At 39.1% G+C, this 16,258-nt stretch overlaps 1 protein-coding gene across 1 annotated transcript in view; it reads left to right on the plus strand.

Annotated features, from left to right (window-relative positions):
- The window catches only part of LOC133140502 (protogenin A-like), a 28,901-nt gene extending 19,160 nt beyond the window's left edge, over positions 1-9,741 (plus strand). Inside the window, exons 3-6 of the mRNA XM_061260503.1 lie at positions 1,996-2,212; positions 6,828-6,925; positions 7,024-7,177; positions 9,678-9,741. Of these exons, the coding sequence (XP_061116487.1) occupies positions 1,996-2,212; positions 6,828-6,925; positions 7,024-7,177; positions 9,678-9,741 (533 nt within the window). The remainder of the gene's footprint in view (positions 1-1,995; positions 2,213-6,827; positions 6,926-7,023; positions 7,178-9,677) is intronic.
- Positions 9,742-16,258: the final 6,517 nt, after the last annotated feature.

The following is a 16,258-nucleotide window of genomic DNA, read 5'->3' on the forward strand; positions in this document are numbered from 1 at the left end:
TTCTCATTATGTTTGGCAAACTTCAGAGGGCTTGTTTTTGTTTATTGTGCTCAGTAAGGACCATCTTTTTAATTGGCAGTTCTTTGGCTTTTCCCACCGTGATGGATGACAAAGGGATTTTGCATGATTGTTACATCGTTTTTATACTCGTGTACAAACATGAAGTCATGGAATGACACAATATAGTTCCTTCATACAGAGATTAACTAAATTAAGAGAAATGTTATTGCCAATTTAACTTTGTTTGATTTAATTTACAATAATTGTAAGGAGTGCTAATAATTGTGACACCTATGGTTTTGAGGAAAAAAGAGATTACTCAATAAAAAACACTGAAACATGAGCATACATGTATTGAAATAAAAGGTTATACACCAATCAGCCTCAACATTAAAACCACCTGCTTAAACCTGTTTTTTCATGATTATAAATGCTTTAAACTGTATAAACCTGTCTATGAACACTTAATATTGTATATTTGTATTTATATATATTGTATGGTATATGTATAAGTAGATAATCATAAGTGAATTGCATTGTTTTGTTATTTAAATATCTTGATACGTACTGGTGTTCATGATGATGTCTATCTTAACAGATGCTCCAGGACCTGTAGAATCTTTCATAAAAAAAAAAATAAAGACCACCTGCCATATTTAAAAATTCATGGCATCTAATCCTACATCAGTTTCACCCCACTTCCCTCCGTTGGAATAACATGGTACTGCATGTGGTGAAACTTAACTTTAATATTTCCCATACATTTTTAAATGGTGGGTCTTTCTTTTTTTCAATATAAAAAAATCTACAGGTCCTGGTGCACTTGTTAAGATAGATGTGAACACCAGTACATACCAAGATATTTAAATAACAAAACAATTAACCCCCTTCCCCCTAAATGAGCTTACAAGATTTCCATTTTCATTTAAAAACTAAACTTTTGAATGTAATTCACACATGATTATCTGCTTGTATAAGTAGACATATTATATAATCAAATATTAAGTGTTTATAGACAAGCATATACAGTTTAAAGCATTTTTCAAATCATGATGAAACTGGTTTAAGCAGGTGGTTTTAATGTTGTGGCTGATCGGTGTAGCTTTCCCATATGTTAGAACATGACATATAGACTATTATATATATTGTTTATTATATGCAACTTTTTTTTTATCAAGGGTGCCAATAATTCTGGACCTGACTGTATGGCCATACAGGTAACATCCATATTAAGCTATAAAGCATGCTATAATGATCCAAAAGTTAAAGGCCCACTCAGTCATTTCAATTGCTAATACAATGCTGAAGGGTTATAACTAGCAAAAAACTAAGCTATGGTACAACAATATTGAATTATTGTCCCCATAAAAACAAAAAAATAAATGTCTGACTGACTTGTGTGTGCATCTTCTATCTCGCGCATTTCATTCTTTGTTTTTAATAACGGACATTTTGGAGTCCTTTTCTCAGCTCGTCAGCATGGAAAAAACTCAGTTAGGTAACATTTAGCCAAATAAACCAAGCCTACCTGACTCAGATCTTCACAATGCTACAGTAGCCTTGTATGAACTGCAACAGTAACAAAGGCTCGGTATCATAGAGTTCAGTGGGCTAAGCCAAGTTGTTCCCCAGTTTGCCATCCACATAGTTTTTGCTGAAAAGCAACTGAACATTCTTTGGAAATTACTGAATGGGCCTTTAATACATTAGAATAGAGTGCTGGGAGGGAAGATGGCAGGTGATTCTGCTGTTCAGGAGATGAGAATAGGACACGGAAGAGTCATGGCTCTTCATCTCTCCCACAGCCCTGGTCCTCAGAGTTCACTGATGCTATATAGCTGTGACAGCATTCTTCTACTCAGCTGCTCAATTACCTGTTTAATAAATATCAACATGCCTAGCTAATTAGCAAAAACAATAAAACGAAAACTGCATTCATTACCTAAAAACACAGAATACTGATATCTGTTTATTAACATTTCCTCTCTCTCATAGTGATGGAGTGGAACTTCATTCAGCAGCCCAGCAATCTAACTGTCAGGAGGGAGGATTCTGTAACTCTGACATGCAGACCCCCAGACAGCAGGCCCCCCGACAGCAGACCCCCTGACAGCAGGCCCCCTGCTCATGTTTCCTGGTTCAAGAATAACCGTCTCATGAATCCAACGCCTCACATTACCCTGCAGCCTATTGGGGACCTTCTCTTCCACAGGTATGTGTAAACAACACCACACCTGGTTTATCCAGACCCTGCTGTAGCTAAGGGGACCTTCTCTTCCACAGGTATGTGTAAACAACACCACGCCTGGTTTATCCAGACCCTTTTATTAAGATTTATTATCACACTTATTTTAACAATATTGGTGATAAAACAGCACTCCAATGAAACCAGAAGTGCTGTTGAATATAACTCCCATGTACAGTCTACATTTACTTCGTCTATTGAGGATTTCCATCTCAGTAGGCTACTTACATTCACAAAGCACTTTACTAGGTACTTCTTAGACTTATTGTTTTAGACTTCTACTGCTGTAGCCTATCCACTTAGAGGTATGATGCATTGAGAGATAGCCAAAAAAACAGAATGAAATCCGGTCAGTACAAAGGCAGATCAGACAGAACATGCTGGAGAGAAGGGCAGGAGCATGTTATAATCTGGCAAAGAACTAACAAACCAGACAGGTTTAAATAGACATAATGAGGGGGAAATGATAATCAGGTGTGCACAATAATTAGGAAGTGAAGACAGGCGAAAGGAATTAATAATAATGATTGAACAGAGAAGAGACAACGAAGAGCTAGCGATTTAGAATACAGATACTGAAAAACACAGATCATGACAATTTTTAATCTGTCCTCTGAAGCACTTTATTTTGAACTGAAACATGTATTGGTCATTTGGTCAGGTTGTTTTTGATGTCAGAAATGATCTGGACCAAAGCTCAAAATCTGGTAATAGATTTATCTCCACCCATTTAATTCCCATATAGGAATAGATTGAAATGTTTAGACTGATATAAGTCGATATTGAAATGCAATTGATTTCTCTAATGTCGCTGATGCTTAATGCATACCATAGTAATAACAAACTTCATACTGTTGCATGATAGGCCAGTATTATTAAATAGCCGACTTTACCATTTCAAATGAGACAGCGCCATCGTGCTGATCCGAACAAGGGGAGGGTTCCTGTACAACGTTGCCGAAACATCCTGAATACATTGCACAGTAAAGAAACTAGTGTTTAGAAAAAACTTGATTTTACAATTAGTTACCCAGTGTGCCCCTTCAACTAATTTCAGTATGCAAGGTGCGGTTTGAGTATGCAAGGTGTGGCTTCTGATTGAGAATATAATTTGTCTATTAACGCAAGTAACACTGGCAAATCGTCTGCCATGTCTGTGTCTGCTGTCTTTCACTTTTTGCACTTTCCCTTGGTAAAAAAAACAAAACAAAAAACACACAAATAAAATCCACAATTGGATTAAAGTTTTCCGTCTCCACTGCGGTTTTCCCTCATAGGTATAGTGTCGAATAAAAAATTAGCCCAGTCGGGGCCTGAGGTTCTGCATACACATGTTTAAAGCTTCTTTTTAAAATAGATACAACTGGAATCTGATGCAAATGGGTTTATTGTATATGTCTCAGTCAAGAGTAACATACAAGAACCCGAGCTGGTCTGCGCAGAACAATTACATACCAACAGCTTCTCATGCATTCCAAAGACAGACAGACCAAAAATACGTACAAGGCAGACTGAGCTCTTCCCAAACAAATCCCCTTTTTTATCCTGTTTCTCTAGCAGAGTAAGTGCCCACTTTCCCCACGGCCCCTGCTGGCAGCCGTATATCACATAGTATATGTGTTTACATGCGGTTACTAGTGATACATTCGCTAGACAACTAAAATCTAGCTGTATGAGTTATTATATCCTGGACTTAGTTTGACCGCATGAATTCACTAAGTGTCAGTGTTCTTATCGAGCATCTTACCCTCCCCTCTATCTGTCTTTCTTCACACAGGAATGTACAGAAATGCATCTGAAAGAAAAAGATTGATACAATACACTCAAGCTTCGAGCTTCGAAAATCAATTGGGAGAGAGGTTTTGCTGACTGAAAAATTTTGATATTGAAATGGGGATATATGTCAGGGTTGGGAGGTAGTATCGGTCGTGACCACCAGGGGGCTTTATTATTTTCACCTCGTTAGTGCCAAGGGAGCCTTACCTCCGGAAGGTATTTAAAGCATGCGCTGACTATTGGTTGACGCTTTGGTGTACACTGTACGCCTTCCTGTAGGTTCTTTTGTTTTTCTCTTTTGTTTTCGGCTCGTGTGAGCCTGTGGGTGAGGGACGTTGTCCCCGGTATGTATTTTGGTTTGTGCGTTTTCCAGAGCTGTGACTTAAGGTTGTTTATTTTGTTTACCTAGTCTTTTATACTAGGTTGTACTTTTATTTTGGGATCCCTGGTCCGGGGTTACAGGGCTCGCCTTTTAGCCCTCATTTTGGTTGTGTTATTCGCCCTGGTTTTGAAGGGTTGCTTTATTTTCCTTAGCTGTTTTTTGGGGCTATTTTCTTTATTTAATCGGAGCTGTCTCCAAGTTGTTTTCCTCCCGGGGTTTAGTGGCGAGTAGTCGAGATAGGGGATTCCCCACTTGAAGCAGTGGTAGCTGCTCAGCAGGCTGCACTGGTTAGGCAGGAACAGGCGTTGCATGCACAGCAGACTGCTACTGCCGAGCAGCAGACTCTGGTTTTCCAGCGCCAGGATGAAATATTGGCCAGATTAGGTTGGCAGCAGGATGTGCTGTTGGGGCTCGCCGATAGTTTTCGGCAATTGGCGGGCGAGTTCCGTTCCTCACATGCACAAACACCATCCCCTGACACCCCTCAACCGCTCACTCCCCCCCAACCGGTCTTACCCATTTACCAACCAATTACACCTGTGGTCAGGGAGCCTAAGCTGCAGTTGCCGTGCGGTATGGTGGAGAGGCGGGTAAAGGTAGGGGGTTCCTCTCTCATTTTTTAAATCACAACCCTCACGCTTTTCCACTGAGGATTGCCGTGTTGCCTTTATTTTATCGTTGTTGACCGGGACGGCTCTGACCTGGGCGGATCCACTGATCCTGGCACAGGCTCCCCTTATGAATCACTCCCAGCAGAGATGACACAATTATTTGACCATGACGTCACCGGCAAAGAGGCGGCGGCCCGGTTAACCTGGGTGAAACAGGGAACTCGGAGTGTCGCAGAGTTCTCGGTAGAATTTCAGGCTAAAACTGAGCTTCTCTACATCCCTGCTTAGTTATTTACATTTTAGTTAGATATTTTTTTTATCTGAAGCAAGATTAGTTTTCCACCCTTTGGATAACCTTTTTCGGTGTCTGACATCCATGGCCAGCCCACTTTGCTGAGGTGCGCTTATGCTGTGCACAAATCAAAAACTTTGATAGAAAAGGAAACAAGCGGATGAGAATGATAGCCAATTTACTGATTGCCTACATGGACGCGCTTGTGACATGCGTTTGAGGCTTGCAATTGCGATTTAGATTTAGATCAAAGTCTTTCATTGGCTAATGAGTCCACACACCTTGTTCTCAAGGCCTTCACTGGCTGCTGATTGAAATGAAACCACAAATACCAGCAGACACTGTGGCCCTCCAGGACTGGAGTTTGACACCCCTGAGGTCCCGCATCCATCTGAGGTCCTACTATACTAATAAATTCTGGTCCATTGATTCTATCAAATGCCCAACACCCACAAGTTAAACATCCCACCATTTCACATACCATTTATTATTCAAAAACAGGCCTGCACCTTTTTTTAAGCATATTAAATAATACAATATTTTGAGAATATAATTCCATGCTCAACGATATGAAATTGGGTCAAGTGACTGAAAATGTACTCTAGTGTCCAAGGTGTTTTCTCTGTAAAATATTTCACTGAAATATTCACTCAAAGGAGAGATTTTGTCCAAGGCCTCCCAAAGGCAGTCTTCTATTTAGACGTTGCAAAATAAAGTTTTTGTAAAACATCAACCTTTTTAGGTTTAGTATTTCTCAAGAAGGGTTTTTGCTCGCAAGGGCTCTGTGTGCGTACTGAAGAAGGTATGCTTTGTTACGCAGGCAAGAAATATCTGTTTAATTTCATTGGCTAAAATACTACTGAGTCATCATACCCCTAGCCAGTTGTACTGTAGTTGCTTGCATACGGCGAGGGGCATTGTCTATATGTAGTGACTGCTTTAACAGTACTGGTCAGAGAACCTCATAGGTAGGCTGATCGTGTTCCAGAGAGCCTATACAAAACATAGATAATAGCATTCCTATGAGCAAGTAATTTTGTACCATTATGCAACAGTAAAAAAGTGACAGAAATTATAGTTCCTCCAGATAAACTTCAAGTAAACAATGGACATTCTATCAATGATTCTCCTCGTGCATTTTTGGAATTAGAAACTATTATGGATTTGGTTCTCTGGACCCTTGCTGTGAGAAGAATAGCAAATTAACCAGTATTTGTGTTTTCTGTGGATTTCGGAAATGCCAAGAAGATCCCCCCCCCACGCTTGTTTTACAAAATTGCAAAATAAGGAACTGTTGTCCTTACTGTTGCTAAAGAAAAGGCATCTAAAAATAGTTCAGTACAGATACAAACATGAGTTTTAATGCTTTCAAGTGGTGTATGCTGTGACCATATTCATTTCATGGGCAAAAGGGAATGAATGCAAAAAACCCACTCAGTAGCCCAAACCCAACAGTCCGGTGTTACTAATGGTGTTAAAGCAACAAATTATTCAGGAATATGTGATTTTTATGTCTCCTAGAGTCCAGGACAAAGATAAAGGAATCTACTTCTGTCGGGCTTCCAATATCCACCCGTTCAGAGCTGTGTCCTCCAGGAAGGTTTATCTGAATGTGCTTGGTAAGAAACGGGGTAAGAAACAGACATCGTTATTTGACTGTGATGCCTCACTTTGGGTCATCTGGAATTAATGAGCTGTTTCCGATGTGTCCTCGAAGGTCCCCCGTCTCTGGAGATATGGCCTGCAATGGTGACAGCTCCTCTGGGGTCTGAGGTGCGGTTCCAGTGCCAGGTGTCCGGAAACCCATTGCCTTCCATTACGTGGTCAAAACAAGGCTGGTCTGTGCTCACAGGCGGAAAAGTTACCATAGGGTGAGTATGGCTTTTCCATGTCTTAGTGTGGGTGCAGAGGCTAAAGAGTCCACACACCTTGTTCTCAAGGCCTTAATTGGCTGCTGATTGAAATGAAACTACAAACACCAGCAGACACTGCAGCCCTCCATGTAACATACAGTGTACATGCAGTATCTTGGAAAAGTCTTTTGTGCACATTAAAAACAATCCTGTGAAGCAAAGATGCTTTCAAAAATAATGAAATTAAATATTTTAAATATCAAAAAATTTTCATCTTTGACACGTCATCCTTCTGCATCTGGAATTCAATATCAAAGCCTGTACTAACAAATAGGCTATTATATACATTGCATCCTCAAAATAAAAAATAAAAATATATTTAAAAAACAAATGCCTGGCAAGATACAGCTGTTCTAAAGCTCCACACGCTATACAACAAAAATAAGTTGAATTTAATTTAATTTATGTAGCCTAGCATTCAGTATTTAAAACGTAGCTATGTAGCAGCTTTGACCATCATTTACCTTCCCGTTTGGTTTCATCTTCCAAACCAGCAGTCCTCCAATCAGCTATTATCTCGGTTTGGACACTTCTCTGCATCGTTAGACATTGATATTATGCCTGAGGAAACCCAACCTATTCAATATAATCCTGTTTATACATTCTAGCATTGCTATCCATTTTGAACAATATCTGTGATATTACAACCGAAAGAACGTCAGAAGCATGTTACCTGAGCTAAGGAAAAAAGAACTGGACCGTTTCTCAGTGGTCCAAAGTCCTCTTTTCAGATGAAAGTAAATTTTGTATTTTGTATCACATGTAGTGATGATTTGGGGTGCTGGTGTTGGTCCACGGTGTTTTATCAAGTCCAGAGTCAACGCAGCCATCTACCAGGAGATTTTACAGCACTTCATGCTTCGGTCTGGTGACAAGCATATTACATTTGCATACATACTCTTATCCAAAGCGACATACAGTTGATTAGACTAAGCAGGAGACAATCCTCCCCTGGAGCAATGCAGGGTTAAGGGCCTTGCTCAAGGGCCAAACGGCTGTGTGGATCTTATTGTGGCTACACCAGGGATTGAACCACCGACCTTGCGTGTCCCAGTTATTTACCTTAACCACTACACTACAGGCCGCCCTGTTGTAAACAAGCTTTATGGAGATGCTGATTTCCTTTTCCAGCAGGACATGGCACCTGCCCACAGTGCCAAAACTACTAGTAACTGGTTTTCTGACCATGGTATTACTGTGCTTGATTGGCCAGCCAACTCGCCTGACCTGAATCCCATAGAGAAGAGGAAGATGAGAGACACCAGACCCCACAATACAGACAAGCTGAAGGCCACTATCAAAGCAACCTTCCATAACACCTCAGCAGTGCCAAAGGCTGATTGCCTCCATGCCACACCGCATTTATGCAGTAATTCATGCAAAAGGAGCCCCAATCAAGTATTGAGTGCATAAATATACATACTTTTCCACAATATTTTGAGATGCACATGTATGGTAATTTGTTCATTTTACCATACCTAGCTGGCTAGCCTAGTGGTTCTCAAACCTCTCCTTGGAACCCCCAGCCTTTCTGTGTAATTGTTGAATTCCACCACCAGAACAGTGGTCTCCAACCCTGGTCTTCAAGAGCCACTGGGTCTGCTGGTTTTTGATTTCATGGTAAAATCTGCACCCTGTTGAGACCCAGGTAACCAGGTGAGGTGAGTTAAGTGTGTAAACAACTGCTGTAATTGATTCATTAAGTGCAGAGTAACAACGAAAAGCAGCAGACCCAGTAGCTCTCCAGGATCAGGGTTGGAGACCTCTGTTTTAGAACCACTGGCCTGACACCTGTGCAGAGTAAAACCTGGAAACCTTTCAAATCTGGCACATGGCCTGAAGTAAAGTTCCGGGGTTTACTCACATAGAAGTGAGGCTTACTCAGTTAGCCAGCTTTGTGAAATACTGCCCTTGCTCTAACCGAAGCCTTTGCTCAGTATGTTTCTTGTTGGTTCAGTACGCTGTGTGTCATGCTCGGAGCACCCCATGGCTGTCCTCAGAAAGGCATTCACCAAAGAAATCTATTGTAATGAAACTGATCCTCTTTAAAAACTTCAAATTGTCCATAGCCGTAAATAATTACTTTCGGAGTCGTTCTTGCAGCTGCAGTTGCCATGATTGAAAAATCCCTGGCCGGTGTTCACTGATATTAAGAGCTATTAGTAGAACTATTAAAAATAAAAAATAATACAAGAGAGGTGCATCCCGCATAAATGTTGAGAAAACACTCAACCAATCCAGCTCAAGTCCAAGTCATTGATGGTCATTCAATCCAGTCTACAACTCAATGCTCAATGATTTTGGTATTTGGTACAACCGCAAGGTAGTTATTTTGCTCTTGTTTGTGTTGGAACAAGGCTTCATGATATCCTCAAAAACAGCTATATGAGTACAAGAATACCACTGGTATTCAATTCTGAAGGTCTCTGAAAAAATTGTTACATCTGTGGTGTTACAGGTCCAATATGACCCGGCAGAGAATATTGGCGGTGGATAGTATGACATGGAGCATTGAAAAGTAGTGGATAGTTCTGTGGATAAAATTTAACTCAAACAAGATTCACCCCACCCAACCCCTCCCCTTCCTCCCCAGGAACAATTCTTGCAGTATGTACTTGCACTCCAAATTGGGAACAAACATTTTCTTGCAGAATATGGATACTGAGACACACACACTAAAAATGAACTATTATTTGTATTATTATTTTCAGCCTTCAATCAAGCCTTTGTCACATTTGTTTAAGCCTTCAATTGAGCTTTGAGTATGGATTGAGTATGGATAATTATAGCACCCGCATGTGGCTAATGAAGATCATATTTCTGGGTCTCTTTATTTCACACATTTGTGATGTGTGCCAAATCTCAAATGTACACAATTCACCATCTCACAGGAAATTGAGCAAATGTATGAATAAAAATAACTTTTCTGTCCTAAGGGTGAAGAACGCCACCTTGTACCTTTCTTCAGTGAAAAGATATGATGAGGGCTTGTACACATGTGAAGCCTCCAATGTTGTCGGTCGCGCCCAGGGGAGAGCCTTACTACGCATGGCAGGTAAATTCATACTCATATAGCCTCATTCAGGAGTGATGGAAGGAAACACATGCTATCTGTAAAAATGACAAAGCTAGATGGAATTGTTATTATCTTTGTAACTGAAGTTGAATATCAAATTCAATGTCTGTTTCAGTAGGACTCATATATACATGTGTTGTTTATCCAGAACCTGCTTTATTGAAGCTCAATTATGCAGCATGCATGCATGGCTGCATTCTCATGCATTACTGACTGCCTTTATTTATTGGTTCAGTATCGGTATGTCCACTAGTTTGTCTCCGTCACATGACCCACTGGGATTTAAACTTTCAAATGTTCAAGATTTTAAATTGTTATCCCCAGGGGTGGGTGCAGACACTCAAATGATCACAGCTAAATTAGGAGTGGCTAATTTTGAGGTTTATAAAAACAAACTTGGGAAAGTTGAACCATTAATTCATTCAGTGCTCTAAAATTAGAATTATAGGTATTAGTAGGAAATTACAATGCATTCTTTTGACTGGGCTGTTTTTCTAAAAACCTGTTGATAACGTTTAAGGACATATGGAATTTTGCAGTGTAAATTATGGTATGTTGGTGTGATGTTGCAATCAAATATGCCATCTGATTTGTTGCATGTATCTTTTTTTGACCGATCTACTCAATGAATTGAATGTTTTCTGTTCTCATCGTTGCCATGGCGATTACGCTATGTTTACTTTCTGTTTTAGATCATTTCAAGTTCTTCCATCTTCTTGCATCCTCTTACTGATTATAGGCTTATATAGGCCTAACTATTTCTACCAGAATGAACATTTCAAACTTTCCCACTTTCAGGAACAGAAAACTTGGGGGAAATACAAAGGCAGTGGACACAGGTGAAATAAATAACCTGTAAAAATAAACAAAAATGCTAACGACTTAAAAACAGATATAGGAAACAGACAATGATACAGAACCTGACAAAATGAGAAATATATGATGGTGATAGGTTCCCTCTCATATATACTTACTTTATCCATGTATACCCTTTGGAGCTTGATATATAAACATTACAAACTTTCCTGCTTTCAGGAACCTAGTTTGCCAAAATGTTCATATCTTGAAGAGATAATGCACCACTTGCTTCTAAATGAGAAATATATGCGAATATATCCGAATTTGCTAGTTGGGTGTGTTGTAAATCCGGTGTAAATCCGGCCAGGGCGATGTACACTGAGAAACAATGTTTACACAATTATTTACACAAATATCATCAGCTTTGATAAGTAATGGCATGAGATTATAGTCGCTATATAGCAGATATATAGCAGAGATCTAAAACTATGGCTGTTGATTTTTCAATGTAGACATCACCCTTACAACAGGTGTAATAATCTACGGAGCGGAACGGAGCGCTGTGTTTATCAGCTAACCCAGAGTTTTGTGCATTTACAGAGTCCATATAATAGCAGAGTCAGAGTGTGGAGTGTGGTATGTGTGCAAATGACAGCATTTCAGTCTTAGTTGTGGGGGTGGACAGTTCAGAATATAATTCACTCAGGAGGGCACAAGGCACCATTGTCCTTTTGAAAACACATGACCCAGGCACTGCACTGCAGGCAGACATGGCTATAATTTATCAGCAGAAAAGGTGCTTACAGTGACCTTTTTTGCAAGATAACTCAAAAGTCAGTTTCACAGCTTTGCAAAGAGGGCAAGGCTACATCATGACATACAGCTCTCTGTATAACCCTGAGGTGGCCTGGTCCAAGTATATTGCAAGCTATGGTATGTAAAAGCAAAGAGATATTGACTATCAGTATGTAATGGAATAGAGAATAATGCAGAACAGAGGTCAATCACTGCGTACCATTCAGAATTAGCAGTTCAACTGTACAATATCGCATTGGTATTTGTAACGATAGGTGAAACAGGAACAATGTTAATAGCACGCAATCCGGCACAGAACGCCAGCTATCTGTCTTGCCAGGTTTGTGAAGGGGCAATATTGTATTAAATGGATTAATGATAGGAACCAGCACTCCTTGCAGTAATAGCAATTCTGTCACTGGTTTAATAATTGCTGCTTCAGAAATATTTTATTGTCAAATGGAAGGTAAGGTACAATTACTTTTCAAAGTATCTATGGTATCATCTCTTCAGGCTATACCTTTCCCTCCCTAACTCACCACCATGATTATTCTTATATATGCCATAGACTGTAATGGCACTTACATAGTTGTATAGATATTGTTGTTTTTTGTATTAGCTATTGTATTGTTGTACTCAGGGTATTCTAGCTGCCAACAGTGGTATGCTAGTTTGGAAGTTGATGTATTCTTCAAGGGTTCCGATTATATCTGTATGGTTACACTAGGACTCGGAACTGTACTGTCCTCTCAGGTCCTCTTCGCACTTGTACTTGTGTTTGATCTGCACTTCGTTGTACGTCGCTCTGGATAAGAGCGTCTGCTAAATGCCTTGTAATGTAATGTAATGTAATCTATGTGACTGTGCGGCAGTTACAAATCCTCCATGGTTTTCATGCAATGGCCAAAGATGCGGCATGAGACGATATTCTGGCCATGGTGGCCTCAAAACAAATTTAATTTGACTAGGGAACTGCAGAAGGGTGCAATGTACATAACCTTCCCTTTTGACTACAGGTATATTCCTGGTCTCACCTGAAAGGTAACCCCTTTGGGGTTTGTTATTGAGGAGTCAGAATGACTCTAAATATTTGTAATTCTGCCTCTTGTAAGCAAAGTTTACAGAAGTGGAACCTTCTATTCTCACTGAAAAGATTTTCTTTTTTCGAATGGATACCGAATATTGTGGCTGTGGCTGATGCCATTAGAAACAAAACAGCCACAACATTGGACAAATCTCCTTTCAAAGTTGATGACAATATCAACAAAAATACATCGTTTTTTCCAAGCTGTTTTCTTTTCGGCAGACTCCAAAGGAAAATTTGGGAACTAAATTATATTATGGGTCTTATGAGGTGTAAAATACTGCAGTAAAGTACTGCTTACTAAATGTGTTACTGTTACTTTATGTGTGCCACCTCTAATGGGTGTCTAATTATTTTTGATCCCCTAAAATGAAGGGACTCATGTGGATGAATGTGCTTACATACAGGAACAAATACACCTATTTATCAAACACATATAGTTCCTCTTGCATATCAAATGTAATGATCTCTTTTATTGTTTAAAGCTGAAGCTGATCCAGGTTTTACAGCTGGGGAAGTGCCTATGGTGAGTACAAAAATTAAAGTTGATAGTCAGTGTTTTATACAATTTTATGTGCCTTTTTGTTATAAATTAGTTCAGTAAGCATCATAAAAAGTCAAAATTCAAAATGTGTTTGCTTCACAGATAATCTAATCTTTGGCAACTAAAACAGCTCATATTTCTACACAAAAAAACCCCCAAAAAAACAAATAAAACAAGGGCATGCTCGACCATGAAAGAATGTGAACTACCCAAGGAAATATATATAATATAATATAATATTTTTCAGGTAATTTTAGGAAACATGGATCTTTGATTTCAGAGAGCAAAGGTCTGAAATTTGTGTGCAAGGCAACATGCCTCATGGCATTCTGACTCGGCAGTGAAATAATATCAATAATTCAATGTTTACTTCCGGGTGTAATTCTAGGTAGCTTATTGGCCTGTTTAACTAGCCAGTTACTAGGTGTGCTAAATAAATCTGCTTCAGTGTCGCTGGATTAACCTTATTGAGCAGAATCAGGTAAGTTTGCACTGCCATCCTTTAACATTAAAGTCTCTGGTAATGTGTTGCCCAGTTTGTTGTATTGCGGAAAGATAAAATAATTTATTTTGTGCAGGGTAGGTTTTGTCTTGAAGGTCTTAAGTTTTAGAAAGTGTTTTATTTAATCCACAAGCAATTCTCACGGTTTAGTGTTATATTTGCTAAGTTTTAACAACAGCTGTGTTGCAGGCTGTTACAACTGTTACTATAATAAGTCATCATTTCACGTTCTGTAATCAAATTTATGTGATTGTGTGATGCCGCAATTGTTCCATTTTTTCATTGGCACATTTGAGCCGAGCCATATTCAACCCGATCCAAGCTCATGGGCATGTCTCCAATGACTTTTCCCTGGACACACCAAGCCCTCAAAGAACTAGTGGCAACCAAGGCTGACTGTCAAATCGCTTTGCACTCAAACACATTGCAAAGACTATAGCTGTCAGCCGACATTGACATATGTCGTGAGCCTGTGTGCAAATAACTCTCCATACCAGGAGGTGGCGAGAGTCTGTATTCGCAATGAAAAAAACAAACCGGAATACCTAGGATTGTGGAAGATAAACAAATTAGTTTTTTCCCATAATTTTTCCAACCACTCTGAATTTCCAGTCCTGGTTGTTTTCCTTAGGCCAATCTGTGAAGGAATAATGCATACGATACTCCAGTAACATGTCCACTTCAAGAATACTTTATTGAGAACAGCTGAAATGAAAAACACATTCCCAAAATGCTTGAAATGAGAACTAATGTTGACATCTGGTTCATCAACCGTAAGCTAAGCATTTCTCTATTCATTGCCACTCAGTTTATTCCATTCAAGCTGTGTTCTTCCAGCTCAATCTGCAAATGTATGGGCTATTAATAACTAACTGTCTATTAACTGAATGATTATGCCATATATAGACAACTATCACACAGGCCCACAATAATCTCAAGTGAATCTCAAGTGATTCACTTGAGATTATTCATGCTATTTCTGTAAAGACACAGATGTTAAAGACACTAGACAGATTGATACAAGGCAGTATGAATAGGATAACAATTACACAGTTTAAAAGCCAGTACAGTATCGGGTAACATAATAATATAAGGAATGTTAGGAAAAAATGCCTTTTCTAAATTTTTCAGTTAAGATGAGATACCTACCTTCCTATTTACCACTACATCCCTGCACTAAGACAATACTTTTCCATGTTTACCAGTGGTGATCCATTTTGTGAGAATATTTACATCAATCAATGTCTCTGTTAACCAATCATTTAAATCAGGCCACTTCTCACTGCTCTAGTTTAAATAGAAGTAAAAATGTAAAACAATAAATCTGTATGATTATAATAAAATTAAAATAACCATGGACATTCTTGTTTTTTTCTCTGCATTACAGGTCACAAACAACAAGGCTGGGCATAAAGGTGATGGAATAAATCAGCAGGACTTCCATTGGATAGAATCATCCATCAAGGGCACATACTTTCCAGAGACCACATGTACGTGTCAATTTTTCTAAAACTAGTGTATCTCTTTTATGATGAAATGAAACAAAAAAAAAAACGACTTTCTGCTGTTTACTTTGTACACATAGCACTCCCCGGATACTCCTCTGTGCCAGGCAGTATAACCCTGCCTTTGCAGGCTCCCCTCGGGAAGGAGAACACTGGTACGTATGTCAGCGAAAATTAACAACAAAATCCATTTACTGTCATATGCAGCTACTCAAGTGTGGAATTGAAATTTAGTCATTATCTATCTATTAAATTGGAAATGTTAGTTACAGTCCCGTCCAAAAGTGTTGGAACAGCAAGGTCAATTCCTTTTGTTTTTGTTATACACTGAAGACAATTGAGTTTGAGGTCAACCACGTTCAATTTGTATTATTCCTTGCACAAGCCAGTATCATTGCATGCTTTGTATGGAGAGAAACCCCAGAGGGAAATTGGGGGCGGAGGGGTTCATGCCCCTCCCAGGTGGGGATGTGGAGAGGCATTTATTTTGACTTTAAGTTATTTTAAGTTTCAGCTTTAAATGCACATTTAAGCTAGGCTTTTGTGTATTTGTTGTTGAGGTTACCCTCTGTTTTCATTATTGTTTGACTTATCGGATTGTGTATGCATTTTTAACTTTATTTTGACCAATTTTATTGATTTATTGTTTTGTTTTTGTTGTCTTTTTGTAAGCAATGTTTAGCTATTTATTAATTATTATTATTGTGAGTATGATTATGATTATGATAATTATTG

The sequence above is a fragment of the Conger conger genome, chromosome 11 (genome assembly GCF_963514075.1).
Source record: "Conger conger chromosome 11, fConCon1.1, whole genome shotgun sequence".
NCBI lineage: Eukaryota > Metazoa > Chordata > Actinopteri > Anguilliformes > Congridae > Conger > Conger conger.